General features: G+C 38.7%; 2 protein-coding genes across 8 annotated transcripts in view; both read left to right on the top strand.

Annotated features, from left to right (window-relative positions):
• Nucleotides 1–338: 338 nt before the first annotated feature.
• Nucleotides 339–13362, top strand: NEK3 (NIMA related kinase 3). 6 transcript variants are annotated; one of them, XM_069011426.1, is made up of 16 exons: nt 339–477; nt 1710–1936; nt 2729–2822; nt 3055–3152; nt 4174–4257; nt 4911–4978; nt 5098–5184; nt 6187–6241; nt 7814–8014; nt 8357–8426; nt 9025–9071; nt 9966–10065; nt 10500–10622; nt 11670–11804; nt 12504–12630; nt 13209–13362. In XM_069011426.1, exons 2-16 carry the CDS (start codon nt 1820–1822, stop codon nt 13273–13275), a joined length of 1473 nt encoding a protein of 490 aa, XP_068867527.1. In that variant the 5' UTR covers nt 339–477; nt 1710–1819; the 3' UTR covers nt 13276–13362. The 6 variants fall into 6 exon arrangements, with proteins under 6 accessions (XP_068867527.1, XP_068867537.1, XP_068867519.1 ...); XM_069011418.1 differs by having other exon boundaries at nt 341–477; nt 10476–10622; XM_069011447.1 differs by lacking the exon at nt 7814–8014 and having other exon boundaries at nt 343–477; nt 10476–10622.
• Nucleotides 13363–14798: 1436 nt separating this feature from the next.
• The window catches only part of NEK5 (NIMA related kinase 5), a 27121-nt gene continuing 19102 nt past the window's right edge, over nt 14799–22817 (top strand). For both annotated transcript variants that reach the window (XM_069030238.1, XM_069030245.1), the window contains exons 1-7: nt 14799–14867; nt 15522–15705; nt 16068–16208; nt 17953–18049; nt 19425–19522; nt 21416–21499; nt 21607–21677. In XM_069030238.1, coding sequence (XP_068886339.1) covers nt 16092–16208; nt 17953–18049; nt 19425–19522; nt 21416–21499; nt 21607–21677 — 467 coding nt within the window. In that variant the 5' untranslated portion in view covers nt 14799–14867; nt 15522–15705; nt 16068–16091. The remainder of the gene's footprint in view (nt 14868–15521; nt 15706–16067; nt 16209–17952; nt 18050–19424; nt 19523–21415; nt 21500–21606; nt 21678–22817) is intronic.

Here is a 22817-nt window from a genome sequence, read left to right as displayed (position 1 = left end):
TGAAGCAGCCCTAAAAGTTTAATCTCTTTAGTAACTGAGCTTTGTTCATTATCAAGTAATCCTAGATGAGGAATGATACACTACTTACTGTCTGACATTTTTTATGTTGGTTTGTATTAGTTTGTACTATGGTATACTTATTAAACTCCTCCATTTCGTTGTGCTTGTTCTTTATTTAAGGACTAAAACTATTCATTCTGTTCTTGAAAGCGAGTTGTCCGAACAGAACACTCGCACGCTTCCCCTTCAGGCCCCGTTGCGTGTTTCCGTTCAGCGGAGCAGCAGCGCCAGGCTCTCCACGGGCCCGGGCCGCTGCCGCGGGGCGGGCGGGGCCAACGCTCCCTCCCGGCCTCGCAGCCGCCGCCCTCCTCCTTCCTGCGCCTCCGCCGCCAGCCGGCCGCGGGCCGCGCGGGGCGAGCGTCGGGCTGTGCCGGGGTTTGCTTCGGGTCTCGGCCCGGCCCGGCCCGGCCGGCTGAGGTGAGTCCCCAGCGGGGCTTGAGGGGCTCGGGGCGGGCTTGGGCTGCTCCGCTTCAGGGTAAAGGAGCCGCAGGAATAAAAGAGCTCGTCAACCCATTGGAACACTCTGTGTGCCCAGGTGTATACATAAGAGAATGTTTGAATTATGGCCAACCTACTTAATAGCACCAGCGTTTGGAATAAAGGCTAGCAGCCACTGCTCGCTGAGAAAATCCTTCAGGCGATGCGTTTTAGCAGAAAACGGGATCATGTGCGTTTCAGCTGCTGTGGGAGCTCTTAGGAGGGGTGGGGCTAAGCTCAGTAGTGGAGGAGAGGCCACAACCTCTCGCTGTGCCGTGGGACTTGGAGGTTGGACATGAGGAAGATTTCTTCACAGAAGGGGTGATTAGACAGTGGAATGGGCTGCTCAGGGAGGTGGTAGTCACCATCCCTGGAGGTGTTCACAAAGGGAGTGGATGTGGCATTCGTTGCCATGGTCTAGTTGACGTGGTGCTCTTGGGTTATGGGTTGGACTCAGTGATTGCAGAGGGTTTTTCCAACCGCGTTGATTCTTGTGATGTAGTCTAAATGTAGTGATTGTACAATTGGGAACATTTCAAAAGTACGTGAAGGAAGGTTTACACTGGACATTAGGAAGCACTTATTTACTGATAGGGTTGTTGAATACTCGAACAGGCTCTTAGAGAGGTGGTCAATGCCCTAAACCTGTCAGTGTTCGAGAGGCATTGTTACAATGCCATTATCAAGGTAATTTAACTTTTGGTCACCCCTGAAGTGGCCATGCAGTTGGACCAGATGACCATTGTAGGTCCCTTGCAACTAAAATGTTCTGTGTCTTCCAGTTGTTGAAGTCTTTGCACAGTAACTTTTACCAGTTCAATCCTGCTTATGCTGTTTTAGGTGAGAATTGTCACTGGAAGCTTTAAGCTTCTTGTTTCTATTACTATGCCTGTGAGTTTTCTTTAGTGTTTATGAAACCACCTGCAGGAGTGCAGGTAACAAAAAAGATGTGAAGTTGTAAGTCTACTAACATTATTGACAGCTTTAGCATTTTAAATTTAAAAATACAGAAATAACACTATAATGTTTCAAGTTGTACTTACTGGAGGCCTCATTTTCAGTAAAATCAAGGTAACAGTGCAGGGAAGCTTGTCATGGTAGTTCTGAATAGTTGTAGGTACCCACATTTATCACCCTTTCTTGTTATTTTGTTTGGATTTTTTCTCATGCAGGTTATATTAAGAGAAAATTTTTAAAAGTGTTAAGGTCATGACAAAGTTAAGAAGATAATCCTGTGAAAGAAGGCACTTGAAGAAAAGTGTTGGAACTGGTTTTAGAAAGAATGGAAGGATACAACGTGTTGAAAGTACTAGGAGAGGGATCCTTTGGCAGAGCTCTGCTGGTTCATCACAAAATCAGTGACCAGAAGTATGTAATGAAGGAAATCAGGCTTCCTATGGTAAGTGTAACACAAACCTCACTCACCACTTAAAAAAAAAAAATTTAAAATGGTAATTCTGGGTGTATTTTTGAAACACTGAACACTTTTGCTTAGAGTTTTGTGTATTAGACAGTTGTGTAGTCTGGTTACTGTGTAACTACATCTTGAGCTGATGTTGTTGGTACTAACTGAAGTATGTGGTTAGATTTTGGGATTTTGGGAAGTGTAGCAGGTATGAAGATGCTTAGAATGAAACTCCTGTTCCCCCTGATGCCCTTGGCTTGATTGCCCTTGATTTCACTAAAATGCAGATTTCATCTGCAATGCCTAATGAGAAAATTAATATCATATTATTGCTGGTAATTAGTTATTTGGGTTACATTCTCTGCACTCAGCTAAGCTAAAAGTCACAAAATGGGGGGCACTGGCTTTCTGGAGGTCAAAGCTCAGCTAACACATGGGTGCTTGGCTTTATATTGAATTCATGCAGCCTATCAGCTGTTTCAAAATCAGCGTGTGCTGCTTTGTTATATAGTTCTGCACTTTTAAAGTAGAAAAAGTCATTAATTGAAGTAGGAAAATATCTCTCAAATTAAAAAAAACCCTACAAAATACCAAAAAACCCAAAGAAGTATTCAGCTAATAATAAATCATAGATTAAAAAGATGTGACTTTAAAAGTTTCTAAATGACTTAAAATAAGTGAAGAACAATTCTTAAAAATATTTTTCTGTGAAAAGTGAGGCACTTTATGTGTATATGTGAAAACTTGCTAGTGTGACATTTATAGTAAGTGTATTTATATTTTCAGTCTTCATCGGGTGTAGAGAATTCTAGGAAGGAAGCTGTTTTTTTGGCTAAAATGAAACATCCAAATGTCGTTGCCTTTAAAGAATCATTTGAAGGTAAGTATAAAAATTTAAATTCCTTCATTTGTTTGAAGTTGCATAGTCCTCAGGGATTACTTTCTTTCTTTGTTTATAATATGTGTTATAAACAAAATGCATGTTTATTGTAACATAGAACACATAGCACATAGTCAGAGCTTTCTAGTAAAAAGTATTACGTACAGTAAAAAAAACAGTACTTATCCTGCTAATGAAAATACTAATTATTCTTAAATTATCAAAAATTTAGCTGATGGCCATCTGTATATAGTGATGGAATATTGTGACAATGGAGATCTAATGCAAAAGATTAAACACCAAGGAGGAAATTTTTTCCCTGAAGACACGGTAAGAAAAGACATTGTTTTGAACCAAGGGGTAAACTGAAGCGTGCTGCATAAACCAAATCAGAGATATGCAAACATCTTGATGAAGCAAAGTAATTTACAGATAGAATAGGAGCATTATTTCTTTCATAGTTTCCAGCAGATCAAGACAAGAATTGGACTGAAATGAGTAAAAAAAATTGCTACTTGTATCTGAAAATTGTTCAGGTAGTGTGAAAACTGGTCAGGTTTGTATGTAATTAAGTAGGAATTTTACACAACCTTCAGACAGAATTTAAAGCACAGTAAGAGTACTGCAAATGAAAAGTAAACAAACTACTCTGGTAAGATAAATAAAGCTAACCAGGAGAATAAATGTCTGCTTTTTATGTAGCAGTTAAATGTTTAAACTATTCAGAATGTGCTAACTTCTTTTAGAAGAGAAACCAGAGAAGCTATAAAATTAGGTAGGAGAAGATTCAAAGTGACATTTTTGTGAATAGAAGCTATTTCCTGCTACAGTTAGGAGTATCACCTGTGTTAAAATGATAGGATCAGAAACCTCAGCTAATTGAATATTTAGGCTTTCTATGCACCTTTAAGAGTTTTCCTCTATACTTAAAAAGGAACACATTTCCTTTTAGAAATGGTATGTTATTTCCATGTGAGTTTTGTTTTTGTTTGATATTTAGTGGTTTGGTATTTTTTCTGTTTGCTAATTTACTGTGTAACTGTAGTTAACTTGTTTATAAAATGACCATCAGCTAAAGCGTTGGGTAGTGGTTCCGCAGCTTCATTATTGCTATGTATTATTAGAGCTTTCTGGACACAGCCAATAAACATTCCTTCTGCTATGTTAAAATATAATGTGTCTTGAAGAACTCAGTCTTTCATGCTGGTTGGAGTCTATTATGCTGGAGTTACTTTTAACTCCCAAATGTTCTGAACATGCTTTTGTTTTCCTAATTTTTTTAAAATCTATTAGTAAAGTATTCATTATGTTGAGCAGTGAGCTGTTATAACTCTTAGCTACTCTTTTTCAGATCCTTCACTGGTTTGTGCAGGTGTGCCTGGCTGTGAAGCACATTCATGATAAACGTGTGCTGCACAGGGACATAAAATCCAAGGTGAACAGAGCAAGTTTTGTTGCCATTAATAAACTCTCCTGCATGCAAAAGTTAAACCCCCTCTTTCATAATTTTCCATGACTGCTAAGTTCTGTGGGTTTTATTTAGGCCTAAGAATATAATGTAAATGAAATTGTTGAATGCATGGGATGATGTAATACTGTGGGTGTAAACATCATTTAAGTATATCTATATCCCTCATATCCACACTGCTGATAGCACCAATTGCTTGTGACAGACTGCATATAATTTAAGACAATTACAGAATTATGAAAAGGTGTATGGATTATGCAGTTTGCAAATATCTTGCCTCACAATTTTTTCTTTTCTACTCTTCCCTATCAGAAAGGGGGAAATTCAGAAGAAAGTGGGCCCTTGGTTTGAGTACAGCATAGAGATTAAGGCAATTCTAAATTCTGATTCTTCCTCTGCTAGTGATGCTAGGGCTTTAGGCCCATAAAGTCATTCTGGTTTGGGCTTTTTTGGTTTTTTTTTTTTTTTTTTTTGGTAGAAGTATTAGGGGAAGCAAGTAAAAGGAAATACAAAGATAAAATACCAGAAGTAGTTATCTCTGTGTTTTCTGTATATCCAAACTGCAGAAATGATTTGTAGGAGAATATTTAAGTATGTTAATCTTTGCTCTTGAAATGCAGAATGTCTTCCTCACTCAAAGTGGAAAAGTCAAATTGGGAGATTTTGGATCTGCACGCCTTCTTGCACAGTATGTGGACATCCCAACTGATCTCAGGGGTGTCAAGTTTAATTTTACCATTGACAAACACTACAGAGCTCATAAATCATTGCTTTTCACCTGGAATTTCTTCTTTGTTGTTTCATTAGTCCAATGTCATATGCTTGCACCTATGTGGGAACTCCTTATTACGTACCTCCAGAAATATGGGAAAGCCTGCCATACAACAACAAAAGGTACTCATGTTTTCAGTAGTCACAAATAATGCCTGACTGATGGATGGGTTTTTTATTGTGGTCTCAATCCGGCTTTGTGGCTTATCCATATTTGTTTCAGAGAAGATACTGAGCTGAAGAATATTTACAAAGAGGTAATTAAGATGGTAGTGCATAAATTCCTCTTTACTTAGGTAGCTGAGAGCACAGTATCTTTAGTCCTCGAAGTTTGAAAACCAGTGTGCAGACCTCTGTTTGTTTGGGAGAGTAAATACACACATACAAACATACACACACAAGGAAGTGTGTATATATGCACAAACATAGGTACGTGTTTGCATCTTTTTGCTGGTCTTATTTTTTGGGGATGGTTGGTTGGATGATGCTTGATTTTTTTAAGCTCTTCATGGCAGTCCTGATTATATAGGGATAATGGCACAGAATGGATTACTTAGGTTTATAGAGCTCAGTTATTTTGGTTCTTATGCAAGAACTGTGATTGATTTTCCACGGGAGGTAAGAAACCTGCAGTTCAAGTTGTTTCCTGCTCTTCTTGCAAGAAAGGCTGCAGTTGCTTCTTGTTCAAATGGCAGTACTCACTTTTGGTGAAAAATGATGGGGTTTTTTTTTCTCAGTAGGAGAGCTCTTTTTGGCAGGGCCAGAATTCCAGCTCTCAGGATTGTGTGGCTGCCATCTGATTTAAGGGCCATGGAATACAAAGGCTTTCAAGTGCAGAAGGATAAATATTGTTGGAGCAAATTGCTTAAGAGACATCTAAGGAATAAAAAGCCACCTACAGCAGTATGACAGTCATCCTTTTTTACATCAGGGTAGGATAAAATAAGCAAGAACATTTCCACAGGAGAGGTTAAACACATAATTGTATTGTCTTTTATGGTTACTTACATTTATTTTTAGCTTATTCAGCTCAGTTATGTACACATATTAAATCTCACACTTTTAAGGAAGATACTACATTGTCATTTTTGTCTCAAAACTTTTTATCTCTTTCTATATCTACAGCGATATATGGTCTCTGGGGTGTATTCTGTATGAGCTGTGCACTCTAAAACACCCGGTAAGTACAGCTTTATTGCTATAAAAGTTCTGGGATTCCTTGAAACTTAATTAGCAGTTAGCTGTACTATAGAGTTGACTGAAGTGCTTGCTGCTGCTTCCAAAAGAGGGAGGTATTGCTCCACCCTTTCCATGCCTCCTTCACTATATGTTTCTGTTTCAGCAGTTCTTGGGACCTACTGGACCCTTCTGTAGAAGACTCAATTTTCAAATTTGTTAGAAAACAATTGGTTTTTTTAAATTGGCTAATTTTCCTCAATATCAATGAGGTGATCTGGGCATATTGAGTCCAGCAGCTGCCAGGCTAGTTCCAGATATCTGCAGTTGCAAGAGCATTGCATTTTACAGGATCAAGATAATCACAGGACATGGAGACAAAGAGACTCAAAATCTCTGCTAATGAAAATACATTGTGTGCAAGTACAGCAAAATGTAGTAAGCAATAAACATTTTCATAGCTTGCATCAGTGATACACCTTTGCTTATTCTTCAAATCAAACAAGTCACTGTCCAAGCACTATTCTCCTGTTGGAACAGTGGGGACCTTGATGAATGATTCTGTCTTTCTGTCATTTCTGGGACATTGTCTTTTACAGTGTTGTTGCTACGTTTCTTACATGTTAACTTCTTCTGGCTTCTCTATACAGACACATAGGTGAAATGAGAGCCCTTACCAGGATATGTTTGTTTTGCAGGAAAATGAGATCCTAATTGAGGGTCATTTTGTCTTAGATTTTTATAAGCAGCAGTTTCCTTTCATTGAGCTTATACTGTATCTTGAAATCACAGAACCACAGAATATTCTGAGTTGGAAAGGACCCACAGGGATCATCGAAGTCCCAGCTCCTGACCCTGCAAAGGACAGGCCCAAGAATGACACATGCCTGAGAGCATTGTTCACATCCTGTGTATCACCAAAAGGTTCTCCACAGCTGCCAGTGCCAGCTGTGCAAGAGTGTAGAAGTTTATACTGATGTGACTGAGTGATAAGGGAGCCTGTGCATGGTGTGTATTAGCCTAAGTAGGTCTGTGGCAAGTCTTTGATAGTGTCACGGCTGTTGGGGCAGAGCTCAGAGCTGGGATTTCAAGGAGGGGAGTATTCTTCCCTTATTAGCAGTGTTGAAAAGTTATATATCTGCTTTGATGTGATGGTCACATATGTTCTTGCATAAGCTATCAGAGGTGATACAAGAAGATCCTTGGGTGCTTGGCACCCTACAGCCAAGCCAACGGGCTGTAATCCAAGAAAACTTCCTGCATGGGATCTAGAAGTTCTCAGACACTAGATTTGCAAGAGGATGTTTGTGCTCCTACAACCTACTTTTGATGATTTTTTTTAAATCAGAGTCTCCATATTTCCTAGCTTACTGTTTCACTCTTGCAGTTTGAGTCTGAGCTCAAGTATATGGGTTGATGAACTTGATTTCTATAAAAATAAAATCCGAACAATCATAAATTTATAGGAATAATTCCTATCTGCTTTTCAGTTGTACAGGTTATCTTAAATTATGTCAGCTACTTTTTACCTTCTGCTTAAACTCCGTACTCTAATATTAATTTATTTTTAATGCAGTTTCAAGCCAATAGCTGGAAACATCTCATCCTTAAGATATGCAAAGGGTCCTACGATCCACTTCCATCTCACTATTCCTATGAACTTCATTACTTAATAAAACAGATGTTTAAGAGAAATCCCCAGAATCGTCCATCAGCCAGTACTATTCTTTCAAGAGGTTGTTTAGCCAAACTTGTAAAAAATTGTTTTCCTTCTGAGGTATGGCATATTCTTTGTCTCTAGATTTAAGCAATACTGTCTACATTTTAGATCCTAAGTCATTTTCATTTGTAGTTTGTTAGTGTGTAACTATAAAATGTAGTGTTATGTAGATCCTACTCTAAATGCCATACAATTCTAGACTTATCAGAAAACTCGAGTTTTTACAAGTGTTTGTTTTGAAAATCAAGGTTGGATATTAACCCGAGGCTAATAAAATTAGATATTGTTAGCTGGAACAGTGCTTTTGTATAGTGAGTCTATTTTTAACAAATAATATATGCAAAAACTTGAAGAAGTTTAAAATGACACAGTACTTGCATTTCTTCATACACCTTTCAGATGGCAAATGAGTTTGAGCAGGTATTAAAGGAAACCAAGGAAGATGAAGGCAGTGCATCAAGACCAAAGGGTAAGTCAGTAACATTTTTGTTGATGTAAGGAATGACAAAATGAGTAGGAAATGAAAGATCTTAAATACAGCTATAAAACGTTAGTATTATATGTCCAATCTATTTTTAATTATTTCAAAATCCTATATTATTGAACTTACATGGAAAAATGCTTGAAGGGTGTAAATTATATTCTAACATAAGTAGAGTGCAAAGCTGCAATATGTATATTGTAAAACTTAAGGCTTGTGCTAGAAATAAGCTTTTCATGTTTAAAATAAATAAAAGTTTTAACAATTGCATGTATTTTGAATATGACAGTTCTTTTTTTCCCAGAATATGGTGAAGCAAGTTACATTCCTTAATTTTTAGAGAGAGAATGTTGGACTTTTTTCTTCTGCATAAATTTAGCTACACCAAAATTTGTGCACATTTGGAATGAAATAATAGAAGGATTCTCTGTTGAGAATGAGCTCTACATTGTCAGAAGTGTGAAGAAGCTATCACACAATTTTTGTTGCTTGGCTCAGTGGCATTGCTGTCATACTCTGGAATACCACTTTACTACAAATGTTTACTAAAGGTGTTAACTCTTAAATATGTTCATTAATGTATCAGGTAGTGTCATGGCTGGTGGAAGTTCAAACAATAAGACAGAAAATAGAGTAAGTATGCAAATATAAATGTTTGTATTTTACTAATTTAGAATGTTCTGTATTATAGAAAAGTTTTTACAGAAAATTATTGCTATGCTAAGCCATAAATCGGCCTACTAGTGTTCAAATTGTAGTTTTCCTGTGTGTTTCCCACCATTATAACTTTTTGATTCTTCCCATGTTTAGTTCTGTTCCAAAGTGGGTTTTCTTCTAACCCTGTTGAAACAAAATCCAAACAAAAAAAAAACCTCTCTTGTTTTTCTAATTTTTTTTGATACTGCCAAAGTTTATCCATTTTCTTTGCTTTTGGGACACATTTAGAACTGGCTGCTGTGGAAACAGTCTAGTCTGACATAATTGTCACCAGGTTTTAGGGCCCAGGTGAGATTTCAAGTGAGGAGAATAAAGTCACAGGTGGCCAAGATGTTCCCTATGGGTACATTACAGCATAGCCTGACAGCCACATTCAGTATATTTTTAAAAAGCATGTTGCCCTGGGGCTTAGTTTTTTTTCTTTTCATAAACCTGTCAATCTGAGAAGTTTAGCATTCAGGTGCATCTTGTTTTCCCTGGGAATGTAAATAATTTATATTGCTTGTGTTCTTAAATGTAAAAAAAAATCAAACTACTTAAAAAATCCCCCAAATTACATCAAATAACTACATATGTGCTTAGCTTCAGAAACTGAGGTTGTCTGTCATGGGCACACTGTGAAATACTGTGTAATAATAGGTAGTGTGCAATTGCAGTTGTCTTCATGATGTTAGTGGTTTAGTTTTCAAATCTTCCAATCTTTAGGTCAGGTATTTTATAGCAAAACTAAAATAATTAATGCCATGCTAATATTACTGCTTTGTCTTTCTTGACAACAAGAAAATTAATACAGTCTTTACTCTTTTAAAGCAAAGGAAAGATGAAAGTAGCAAGCATAGCCCCTTAGAAAGGAAAAATGCTGAGGGTTTGAGTGAAGGCCCAAGGGAACAAAAGAAATCTTATCAAGAAGGTAAGTTTTACAGTTTTAAGGCTGAGGGACTTCCTTCTGTGTACTGGGATCTACATGTCAGTGATATGGCCATTTAAATAGGTAGCTCAAACTAGTCTCAGGTAACTCAAGACAAGAAAACCATGCCACCATCAGTTACTTCTGCAAGTACATTGATTCATACCGCTCATCTGAGATTTAAAAAAAAATTTAAAAATTATCTTGTCAAAGTATTAAAAAATGACCATTTGAAAACATTTGGAATAGAGTAAATGTATGGGGAACACCTTCCAGTTCAGGTTTGTATCCATAGAATCAAACATCACTGCTAGTTAAGTGCTTCTTAGTACTGCTTTGCCTGGACGGGGCAGTCTGGACATGGAATCAAATTAGATGCTGGTTATCATGGGGTTTTCTTGTTACAATTACAGTATCAGCTTCTGCTGTCCTCCCAGGAAGTACTGATTTGTCACACACCCGCAGGAGGCAATGGGAAAAGAGGAAATCCAATACTGTACTGGACGTCCTGGAAAATGCATCCTTGCTTTCTTCCAGTTTTACACCTGAAGAGACTGAAAGTAAGATTTAATTACATGTGCTTTTAATTCAAGTAGTGTCAGTGATTCTTTACAGATTTTAAAAACCAAAACTTTACACAGCATGTTTAAATTATGTTAAAATAATTTTTAAATATTTCATTAATGAACACTCAAAAAGTTCACTGTGCTGAAGAGAATTTCTTTGTGTTTTTGTGTGACAGGAGGATTGCAAAAAGTCGTGAAAAACACAGCTAATATTAGCAACCCTACAATTACAATCATTGCTAAGGAGTTATCCTACAACCCTCCTCTTAATACACCATCTGTGGAGGTAGCAGTGAGGAATTCATTTGGTGCAGAATGCAACCTTTAGAGTACAGCATACTATTGGGAGCATAAAACACCTATACCTCTACTTTTGTTGTCATTTAACATACAAAATGACAACAAGGCCAGTAACAGCAACTATCAATGATGTACCTCAGATGTGAGGCAGAGACTTTTCATTCTCAACAGCTTTTAATTAAAACACTTAACATGAGGTTTCTTCTGAAAAAGGCTTCAATTTTAAAATGCCCCACACTGATGCAATTGTTATTTAATGTGATTCTGGATATGTATTCTAGGTAAATGTGAATAAATGCTGCATAAATAAATAATCATGATATGAGTAGTCAGAAAATTCCCAAGCTGTGGTAGGAGTGTTAGATGATAGTTATACACAGGGCAAGGAAAGTGGACAGAGGAATGCATGTATTTAGGTGTTCTGCTATTAAAAAGCACAGAAACAGCCTCAGGCTTCGTTTTGTGAGGCTTGCAGAGCCACCACATAAGTTTGCAGAGACTCTGCCTCCTCACACCTCTCAGCCAGTTCCTGCTGGCTCCTTGGCCACAGGTGGTTCCACCGTGGCCTTCTGTAACTTTTCTTCCTTTCTATGCTGACAGTGTCAACCTCAGTTTTTTGAGAGGTCAGTGGTGCTACAGAGTTATCTAGACTCTTTTCTTCCTGTGTTTCTCTCTTGAGTGTGACCCACACTGCTGATGTGATTTTATCTAAATAGCATTTATGAATGGTTTTATACCCAGGTGGTGGTGTTATAAACTACAGTGAAAATAAGCCACGGAAGCAGTGGAACAAGGAACCTCCTCAGACCCTGATGAACATGCTCAGCAATGCAGATGTCAGCTTAGCATTTAAAACATACACAATTTATAAACCAGGTAAATCCCCATTTTCTGGGCAAACATTTTTGCAAACGGGTTTATTAATAAAGGCTTTTTCATCTTTATTTTTTTCACATATAGCCCATATGTATACAGATAGTGCACTTGAATTCCTATCACAACACACTAGTTTTTGGGTTTTTTAAGTTTACCAAATGAAACATGGACTTCAAAAAACCAGGTTTGGCCTTCATGAGTGATTGTACATCTCCACTACAGCTCTTCATGATGGATTTTCACATGCAACTCAACAGCTGAATGAGGTTGTGTCGAAACACAGGCGCCTCCTGTGTCCTCCCTCCTGCTAAGCTGTGTGGTGCGTGTGTGTGTGCTGTGTGTGTGTGTGTGTGTGTGTGTGTGTGTGTTAGGGAGGTGCAGGAAATGCACTGTAGCCCCATTAGGTAGATCCACCTTCCCTAAGGCAGTGGTGCCCTGGTTTGAGGGCAGGATGTTCAGATGGCACAGCTGAAGACGACTGCAGTCTACAGATGTGCACAGCCACAGTCACAAATACATGTTCTGCACTTCAGTTGTCTTACTAGTTAATCTTCCCACTTAAAATTGGTAACAACTTACCCTGGAATCTGCTGCAAACTGGGGATGAATTAGAAAGACTCTATTGTATTTATATTATTAATAGTTTTACTTTAAAAAATAAAATATTTTGGTGACATTTTAATTTTTATATTTTCAAAGCTTCTGAAAACATATTAAGAGGTCCACTTTCTGATGAAAGCAAAGCATCTGATGAAGTAGATGGTGAACATGAAGCTGTTGTCGTAGATTCTGAGAGACTTGAACCTAGATCTGATGAAGATGACACGTATGTCCAAATGATGTCCTTGCATTTATGTTTTCTTTGGTTCCTCAAAGAGATTCTTGCATAACAACATTCCCCCCCCCCCAAAAAAGTATTTTTCTCAGCATTTAAATCCATCCCTCTCCATCTCTCTCTTACATAATGAAATTGAAATTTAGTAGCATTTGATACCTTACAGTGTATGAACAAAAATGCTGTGATTTATGGATGTTTGTATATTTTGAGGGTAGTTCTCAGATTCTCAGTTTGTGTCACTGTTTATTTTTGTGGCACCTAGAGGTGAAGCACATAGGCCTGTATTGCTGCAGTTTGGCTGCAGGCTGTCAGTATCAACACATCTGCAGTCTCTTAGTATATGAATTTGGCTTTGCTTTTGATAAAACTTACTTTTGTAAATTCCAAAGAGAACATCTATTGGTTCATTAATCAAAGTGGGGCAGGAAGTATGTCTCTTAAACTGATACTTTTAACATAATTTATCCTAATTACAGGGTAATTTTGGGGGGGGGAAAAAAGCAATTAACAGTTTATAAAGTTGTATTTTGCTTTTCAAATTATCATGTTTTTAAACCTACTTTTAGGGACTTCGAGGAAGATGACCCGGACTGGGTGTCAGAACTGAAAATGGTATTGAAACAGAATGACTGAAAACTTGAATTTATCTATGATGAGTGAAGTTAGGTGTGCTGGTATACAAGTTGTTGTTAATCGTTGGTTATTCATTAAATAATTTCAGTCCAAAAAATCTGAGTGGGCATATCTTCTGTATTGCAAAACTGAGGATGGAAAATGCACAATTAACTCTTTTAGAAAAGTTTCTTTTTTAGGAAGAACACTTGCAAATAGCTAAACAAGTCCACATATTAAATGTATTTGAAATTGGTAATAGCTTTGCAGAAATGTTCAAATTACAGCATTCTCCAAATTGCCCTCTTGTTATATTTCAAGGAGATGGTGTAGCACTGTGAGAAGTGTAATGGTGTTTTCCAGATTCCATACAGAAATGCAGTGTTGTGGTGAGTTGGTGCTGGGTAGATACCAGGTGCTGCCAAAGCCTCTCTGTCACTCCCTCCCTCAGCTGGGCAGGGGAGAGAAAATTTAATGAAAGACTCATGGGTCAAGATAAACACAGGGAGAGATCACTCACCAGTTACTGTCACAGGCAAAACAGACTTGACTTGAGGAAATTAATTTATTACCAACCGAATCAGAGCAGAGTAATGAGACATAAACCCAAATCTTAGAACACTTTTCTCCCACCGTCCCTTCTTCCTGGACTCAATTTCACCTCACTGGTCAAGGCCGAGCCCATCAGTGGTGGTGGTAATGCCTCTGGAATAACAGATTAAAGAAGGGGAGAGAGGGGGGCAGGGATGGGGACACAGGTGGGTGGGTCAGTCTTGGAGCTGGCTGGCATTGGCTCTGTGAGACGTGGTAAGCTTCTGGCAGAAGGCATCCCTGCAGCTCTTCTCTGCTATTGATACCCTGCCGCACAAACCAATGCATACATATGTATAACTGATGTTTGAAGGGCCTATTATGGGAAACATTTAGCTATGGTAAGTATTTAAGGCTTTTGTTTGTGCAGTTATTAATCCCCTGAGAACTGTGAGACTGAACTTTTGCCTTGATTAAATGAAATGGGATTTTTATATGCCACTGCATGTGTGAAAGGAAGCAAATGTGTTCATAAATAAGGACAAATTTTCCGACTTTGATTGGAGACACACTTTGGCTGCAGAGAGTGCTATAGACAATGTCAAGTTTGGGCTCTGTTGTGGTTACTGGGTAATAAATAGACACTTTACAAGAGAAATGGGGCAAGGGAGAGCACAAACGCTCTTGGCAGAGTTCTCCTGGGGACGCTCTCCCGGGCTATGTCCATGTAAAAAATAATATTTGAAAGAATACACAAGGAAAGCTTTAGGAAAGCTGTAGCTCTGGTGCGGAGCCAGTTCATACCGCACCTCCCCTACTGCCCATAGGCTGGTACGTGAGTCTCCACCAAGGATTCAAGACCTTGAGGCAGTCGAGATTTCCTTTCGGACCGCTCCACTCCTACCACTGACCATCCAAACCATAAGTCTGTGTCCGTGGGAAGGAGGGGCGGGTTTTGTGAGGGAAATAAGGCTCCTGCCGCTCCCGCAGGGCGCTGCAAACGCCACACCTCCGTCGGGGCGCGGAGCGGGGCGGCTCCTTCCACGGCCGTGTGGGCTCCGGCGGCGGCTGAGCGCACGCAGGTACCGCGTCCCCCCGGCGCCCCCGGCCGCTGCCGGGGCTGGGGCCGGCTGAACCGGGCCGGGCCAAGCAGGTCCGCAGGGCAGGGAGGCCCCGGCGAGGGCTGCCCGCCGGCGCGTCCCGTCGCCATGGGGACGCAGGGCGGCCGGGCGGAAAGCGCGGCCAGAGCGCGGCATCGCCGCCAGCGGCCCTTCCCCGCGCCCGCGGTCTGTCTGCCCCGGCCCCAGCAGCGCTTCGGCCTCCCCCGGCACTCGGGCAGGCGCTGCTGCGCGGGAGGCGCTGGCCCCGCCGCCCTCCCCTCCCCAGCGCCCCTCTGCCGTGGGCGGCCCTTCCCGGGCGGCGGGAGGCCGTGTCTCGCCTATGGATGCGGGGCTGAGCCCTGGCGGGGCGCACCCCTGTGCTCTGTGCGGACATCTGTCCCGAGTGCCGCTTCTCTCCTGGGACTGCCAACAGGAGCTGGCTCTGACCCAGACACCGAAATCACAAACGTCCCGAGCTCGCCTTGCTGGCACTGCCAGTGGCCCTCGGGAACTGCTGGCGATGGAGCCTGTTGCAGAGCTTGCCTGGCAGGCAACGTCTGGTATCGGAGCCAACCTCCCTTGCCAAAACTCAGGACAACTAATGAGAACAGTTTTGTGGTGTTTGCTGATATTTAGGTGTGCAGCTTTGCCTACGGAACCACTGCAAGTACCCAGTGAGTTCAGTGTTCCGGACAGAGGTTTTCAGACGACCCCTAATGCCCGACTTCACTTGGCCATGGTCTCCTGCAAAATGCAGTGGCTTTTCATTTTGCTGCCAACGTTAGGTCACATCAGTATAAACTAAATCAACATGGAACAGGTGATTGTTTTTCCATTAAAAGAACAATTCTGCAGTATTGTTCACGAAATAATGTCACATTTTACAAAATCATATCATAATCCTACACAGTACTCTATACTTCTTTCTCATGCATTAACTTTAGGCTGCACTATGCATTTCTTTATGAGACACTCATAAACTTGCTTCTTATTAAAAGTTAAGATCTGCAATAATTTGCATACTTCCAGGACATGATATTTTTAGGAAGAATCAGCAGCAGTAACGTTATAAAAAGTAATAAAAATGACAGTCTGAAAAGGTAGTGTCTATTTCAGTAGCACCAACTCAGATGTTAAAGCACTGACTATGTGCAGTACTAATCTGGGGAATTTTTATTTTAGACGCTCTTCTAAGACGAATACATCATGGATAAATATGAAGTCATTAAAAAAATTGGAGAAGGATCTTTTGGCAAAATATTCTTGGCAAAAGGAAAAATGGATAATGAGCCGTGTGTTATCAAAGAGATCAATTTAACAAAGGTAAAACAATAAAACCTGAATTATATTTACCAGATTGTGCTGCTTGCATTTATTGTGCTAGTTGCATTTAGCTGGGTATGAACTTGGGTTATATTTGATCTCCTTTGGGATTTCATCTCAATTATGTAGAGCTAAGCTTTCCAAAGACTATGTTCTTTGGTAATTTATTGTTTTAAAAGCATAGATGAAATATGTATTTTAAGTCTTTGCTTTTTACTGCATTTTTGTTCTTTTCAAAACTTCTTTCTGCCTACAGTGTGTGACACTAATTCAGACTTTGTAATAGTTGATTCAACTACAGTGAAAATATTCCCACTAAAATAACAAATCACAATTCTGTGATACATTTCTCTAAGCTTTTTTATTTCCTTGTTTCCCACACCCATATTTTCAGACATGAGTAATTCACAATGGAGTCTTTCCAATTCTCATTTATGTTTATGCCAGTTCAATTAATTTCATCTGATTTTAAATTCCCATTCTGTTGCTGTCAGCATCTGAGCTGCTTGGCTAGACTCCCTTTCAAGGAGAAAAAGAGAAATATGTCTCTTTAGGAAGCTGTTGATCATGTGTGTTTTAGATTTCTGATTTAGAATGAGCTCAGTCGGGCCATGAAACTTCTTTCTCCCCATTGACTGCCGAGGCAGCCTGGGGCCACTTGCTTGGGTGCTAGAGGAATACCGTGCCTGCATCTGGTTCCATAAAGGCAATTAAAAAACTCTGTAATTTCAATACAAGGGTTTTAGCAGTCAATTTCAGCGAGTGCCTACATGCTTTTGACAGGTCTGTTGCTATTCTGGGCCACACTAGTGAATTTCTAATATATTAGAGAATTACATCAGAAGAATGAGTTCTAGAAAGAGCTGTATATCTTCCAGATTCAAACCTGGAAAAACTGATACATGAGTAATGACAGCTAAATGAAAAGGTGAATAGTTTCTCTCTCTGCTCGTGACCAATAAACCCCATGCATTTCTAATCTTAGATCTTGATGTACAACTAGAAGAATGGCTGCTAATGAAATATTACTGTGGATCCCACTTGTTCAAAAATCAGAAGCTGGATACAGAAAATTACTACTTTGAAGTCATAAGATTTTTTTATTTGGTAGAGTGTGTTTTATTCAGTTACTGATTTTTGAATCTTTAAGGATTACATTTCAAAAATATTTCTTAAGAATGAGAATAAGAAACTGTTTATAAATACAAGAGGACATTTTGATGGATAGATACTCAGAGAAGTTAATTTCAAGTAGTATTGAAGAAAATGTGATCATAATAAACTAAATAGAAGTTTTCCATTAATGTAACAGGGCAAAGAGTTTGCCTGTTACAAGAACAACTAACACCAGTAAAATGAAGGACCTTTTTATTCTTTTTACTTTAATCTTTTGACATCACCCCTATTAGCATTACAGAATCATCTAGATCCATATTCTTCACATTCTTAAGGGAATTCTTTAACTTTAGAGTTTAAATTCTTTAACTTAAGTTTAAAGGTATACATTTTCTTATTTGTATAATGTCAAAATTGGGTTTGACTTCAGTAATGTTCCAATACATTTTCAAACATACACTGCAAATTTATATTTTATGTTAGATATACAACATATCTTATAATATTCCTACATTGTCTTGGTACACAGTATTTTTGTATTATTGGGAATGGGTTGCTGGTTATGTAACTGTTTTTGAAAAGAGTTAAACATATCATTGCTACCATTTAGTTTCTTAATTCTTTGTAGATGCCTGTGAAAGAAAAAGAAGCCTCTGAGAAAGAAGTCATTCTTCTGGCCAAGATGAAGCATGCAAATATTGTAACCTTCTATGCTTCTTTGCAAGGTTTACTTTTAACATTTCTGTTTTAATTGTGGTGAAAAGAGTGAAAGGCAGAAAACCTACCTTGTTAGTGTTGACCACCCTTAGCCCTGTCCCTAATGCCTTACTTAAAAGTGGGAACAGGTCTCAACTCCTAGAAATGGACACAAGGCATCAAATTCAGGCATCACTTGCATTTTTCATGTGTGTGAGTGGGTACTTTGGCATAAATCCTAGATCCTGAGGTGTAGGTACTGTACAAGTTGAACTTTAGTCTTGATTTTTTTATAGGAGTCTAGAGTTTAATGGGAATTTTCTAGGGGTGTCAATAGAAGAGAGCTTTTGAGTATAGTAAGGAATAGGCTGATCAGATAGGACAAAAGGCTGATGAAATAGAATGATAATTTCATCTGATCTAACCTCAGGTTCCTCGAATTTTGCCTATCCACATCATATACATATGACATTATATGATTATGAGACATCACATATGCATGCACACATAAATACATACTTATGTATGCATATACATACACACAGACAAAACAGGCAAGCACAAAAAGAGGCCATTAAATGATAATGCAATCTATTAGCAAATCTGAAAATGTCTTTAAGCATCGGGAATGTAAAAACAGTATTGGCATGTCAATTGTTCAATTGTTCAATTGGAACAGCACAGTCATTCCAGTGATCCAATATTAATCTCACAATGCTGTGCTAGCCTTTTTTATTGAGATATATTTTGAATTATCACTCAAGGATAAAGAATTCTTCAGGACTGAAAGAGACAGAAGGAATCCTAGTCACCATAAAAGCTGATTTCCTGTATTTATTTTTCCTGCCGACATCTGTCATAAGCAGTGCCTTATGTAATAAAAGCTATAGTTGCAGCTTCTGTTCAAATTGTTCCCTCTGACCAGGACTGTACATTTTTTAGGGGACATGTAAATCAGATAGTCTTCTGAACCCCAAAGAGGTAAGAATTGGTTGAATTTCCGTATTAAGCAGGCCCTGCTGTTTATTTTTGCTGTTTGGAATACTGACTACTTTTAACCTTTTCCCTAAGCCTTACTGCATACTTAGTTGTTGAGCAAAAAACTGAGCTTTGAAGCATTCTGCTAAGTTTCCTGTAAGAACATCTGTCAGTGGGGTCTCTTGAGGATTTCCTCATGTATTTAATGTTTTGCTGAATCTTCATTTAAATATATTTTCACATCTTACTTTTGCATCAGGTTTCACTGGAAGTATCCATTTTTTCTCAGTTAGTTTTTGAAATGAGGGAGTAGGTAGAGGTTAACTGCTACCTTTTGAAAGAAGGACCATATAAATTAAAAACAAGCTGTTGCTGTGTTAATGACGGAATGAAGGAATAAAGGAAAAATTATGCTTTTCCTTTCAGAAAAGAACAAGCTGTATATTGTGATGGAATACTGTGATGGTGGAGATTTAATGAAGCGGATAAATATGCAGCATGGAGTACTGTTTGATGAGGACCAGGTGAAAGACATTTTCTTAAGAGGGAAGAACATAGTATGTGAAACACATGGTTTGAATTACCCAGTATTAACTTAACTTTTAAAGAAAACTTTGGTAATTTTAGTTGGAGTGTAGGAGGGTTTTTTAGCACTGTTTAAGATCTGAAATGAATTCATTAGCAGTTTGATGGTGATGTTTTTTATGCCCCCTTCCTTCCATTGCTCTTTGCATCATGGATGTACATTTTCTTTGCCTTGGTAATACACCCAATAAACCATGAAGACCTTCTTTTAATAGTGCTTTCCAGTTATGGGGGGATATATTAGATACAAATTCTTAATTTGCATCATGGCATAGCCTCCTTTATACTGAAGTCTGTGGTAAATCTCTCATTCATTTCATTTCGGTCAAAACTTCTCTGATGCCATTTAAATTTTTAAACCAGCAGAGATAAACAAGCCCAGATATCTGATTGCTTTTGGGCCATGTTCACGTATATTTTATTTTGTAAATAGGTGAGCATGATAAGTATTGCAATTCACAGAAGTAGAATTTCCCACTATTCCTTACTTATTCCTTTATTTTTTTACTAACTCTTAGCTTTCTGAAGGAAATTATGTAGAATTAGTGTACTGAACTCTGGGGTTATTTAGTCATAAATAAAATCTACCTTTGCAGGTACAATGAAATTTTGCTTAGAAACAAAGTAGATAGTATCCAACCTGCTAGTGGAAATATACTCTAAGGCATAAAAATGAAGGAAAAAAAAATATTGTGACTTTTCTTTTTGCTTTAGTAGTAAAAGAATAACTCCTTGATGGAGAAGTCAGTTGAAAGTGAATTACTGGTTCAGTAATAATGAATTTTAAGATCCTATTGGGAGTCATACTAGAGGCAGAGAAAACACGAAAATAAAGAGAGGACAAACCCACAGATCATGAAAGCACAAAGGAGAGAACCAACGCACAAACCCCTTGACAACGACACAGAATAATGCATATCAAAGAAAGGCAAAGGAAATACAGACAGAAGAATGAATTATAGAAACTAAAGATACATCTGCTGATAAAAGAAAGGAAGCAAATTGCCCAATTTGACATAACAGTATTAAAATATCTTTATATTTTTGAATGTACTTCTGAGAAAGCCTCATTTGTGGCATCAGCCTTAATCAGGAAATCATCTATTTAATGTGAAGCATTGCTAAATAGAAGGTTATTACTTGAATCAAAGTCTTTCAGGTGCATGAATTTTCCTAAATAGAGAAGCATATCAGCAGGTTGTAGTTTTGTTTCTGAATTTAGTCCAAAGGCCCTTATTTAAGAAGACGTGTATATTGGAAGTTAAATATATCTTTAAAAGCTGTATTGGGTCAAGGATAAAGGATAAACACATGTGCTTACTTATTATGCAAATTCTTCATAGCTCACATCTTTCACCACATTTCAGTCCTTCATCTTTTTTCTCTCTTTTTCTTTTTGGTTCCTGGATCACATTCAGTGGGACTACAAATAATATAGTTGGGTGGCATGACTTCCATCACTGAAGATTAAGAAGACACTTCCCAATTCTGTCTTAGTTAGTTGCACTCCCTCACTTCTTAAAAAATGTCTATTATTCTCCCTCTCCTTTGTCATGATTCTTCAGTCCTTGTTCAAGTGCATGTCCTGGCACAGTCAGGGAGAACTTGATGGGGATAAGGGAAGTAGAGTAGGTATCTACTTCCATTTATTTTAGTGGTAGCACAAAATGGAAAGGAGAAGTCTATGGCATTAACTTGGAAAATACTTTTTTTACTGTTGTACATTGTATATGTAGATTTTGTTACTGTCTTTATTTTATATATTTCAGTAAGATGTCCCACTGGAGTCACACAAATCCATAGGTATCTGTTTTCTTTAACTTTCACTGCAGATTCTCAGTTGGTTTGTGCAGATCTCCTTGGGCTTGAAGCATATTCATGACAAGAAGATTTTACACAGAGATGTAAAAGCACAGGTAGTGAAACTGGTACAGGAGAGGGGGTTATTTTGTCCTGTGAAAAATATGCTTAAGAAGTTCTGCCATCTTTCATTTTCACATACCATTTCTGGGTTTATTTGCAGAACATTTTTCTTAGCAACAATGGAAAGGTAGCAAAGCTTGGGGACTTTGGCATCGCAAGACAGTTGAACAGGTAAGCGTGGTTTTAATTAGTGACCTGCACCAAACAGGACTGTTTGTGAATGTCCAGAATGCAGCTTGAACATGCAAATTGTTTGTGGATTGTGCTTACTCAAGAGGTCTGGGATACAAAGGGTCTGACACTACATTTTCTCTTTTTGTCCTAAAACATGCCATCCTTCACGGAACCACAGATGTATCTAGCCTAGTAACTGGACTTCTGTGAGGTATAAGACATAGGGTGGAGAAGCTACAGTCTTTGCCTATTTTCTGTGGAACTGAGAACATAAAGAGATTCTGGAGGCACAGTTCCTGCTCATGCAGCTGTTGGTAATAATTTCTGTTACCTCATAAAAACAAAAGCGAAGAGCATTTAAAACTAAAGAGAGAGTAAAGGAACAGAGTTTGTGCAGATGTTGTGTGTCCTCCAAGACCGAGCCTATGTTAATTTTTTAAAAGGACCCAGAATGACCACCTGGGCCTGAGAGGATGGTATGGCGGGGCTTGCATCTGTGTTGTTCCCCCAAAAAGAGAGGCCTTATCTTTAATGACTTTGGGGACAAGGCTGGCCCTTTGTTGTATCCTTTGTAGTGGCCAGGTGTGCCCAAAACATGCCACGGGGCATGATAACAATAGGAAAATGCTTAGATTTGATCTCTTTTTGTGCTTTTTTATTATCTTTGACAGAACTCAACTCTCAGCATGTAAACTACTGATGCCCAAAGAGCCTTCCTTCACAGGTGTTCTGGGGATAATTGCTGTAAGGATTGCTCCTATGCAGCAGAACAGTACATAGCAGATAGAAAGTAAACCTCAGAGTTTGAATGTCCAAGACATACATTTTTAAAAGTCTGTAATAGGCTTATAGAACAATATAATTGGAGCTTGACAGTACTTTTCCTCCTGTAACTAGTGAATTAAGTTTCTGTGGTGAGTTGACACTGTCTGGACACCAGGTGTCCACAAAAGCTCTGTCACTCCCCTCCTCAGCTCTACAGAGGAGAGAAAATACAACGAAAGGCTCATGGGCCAAGATGAAGACAGGGAATTCCTGTGCTTTCTGTTGAAGTGCAAACACTCTCCACTATTAAAATAGTGGGTCATTTTACACAGAACTGGGACATACTGTAGTTTTCATGGGGTGTTCCATTAT

Source organism: Aphelocoma coerulescens, chromosome 1 (assembly GCF_041296385.1).
Source record: "Aphelocoma coerulescens isolate FSJ_1873_10779 chromosome 1, UR_Acoe_1.0, whole genome shotgun sequence".
Taxonomy (NCBI): domain Eukaryota; kingdom Metazoa; phylum Chordata; class Aves; order Passeriformes; family Corvidae; genus Aphelocoma; species Aphelocoma coerulescens.
This window is presented reverse-complemented; position numbering and strand designations above follow the sequence as displayed.

What these genes read in the sequence shown, in the direction of transcription:
- NEK3 (XM_069011418.1), top strand. Translation starts at nt 1,820, where the DNA reads ATGGAAGGATACAACGTGTTGAAAGTACTAGGAGAGGGATCCTTTGGC. An exon ending in AAAGAAATCTTATCAAGAAG is followed by an intron (nt 10,066 to 10,475) that starts GTAAGTTTTACA and finishes TTACAATTACAG; the next exon opens with TATCAGCTTCTGCTGTCCTC. An exon ending in TACACCTGAAGAGACTGAAA is followed by an intron (nt 10,623 to 11,669) that starts GTAAGATTTAAT and finishes TTTTATACCCAG; the next exon opens with GTGGTGGTGTTATAAACTAC.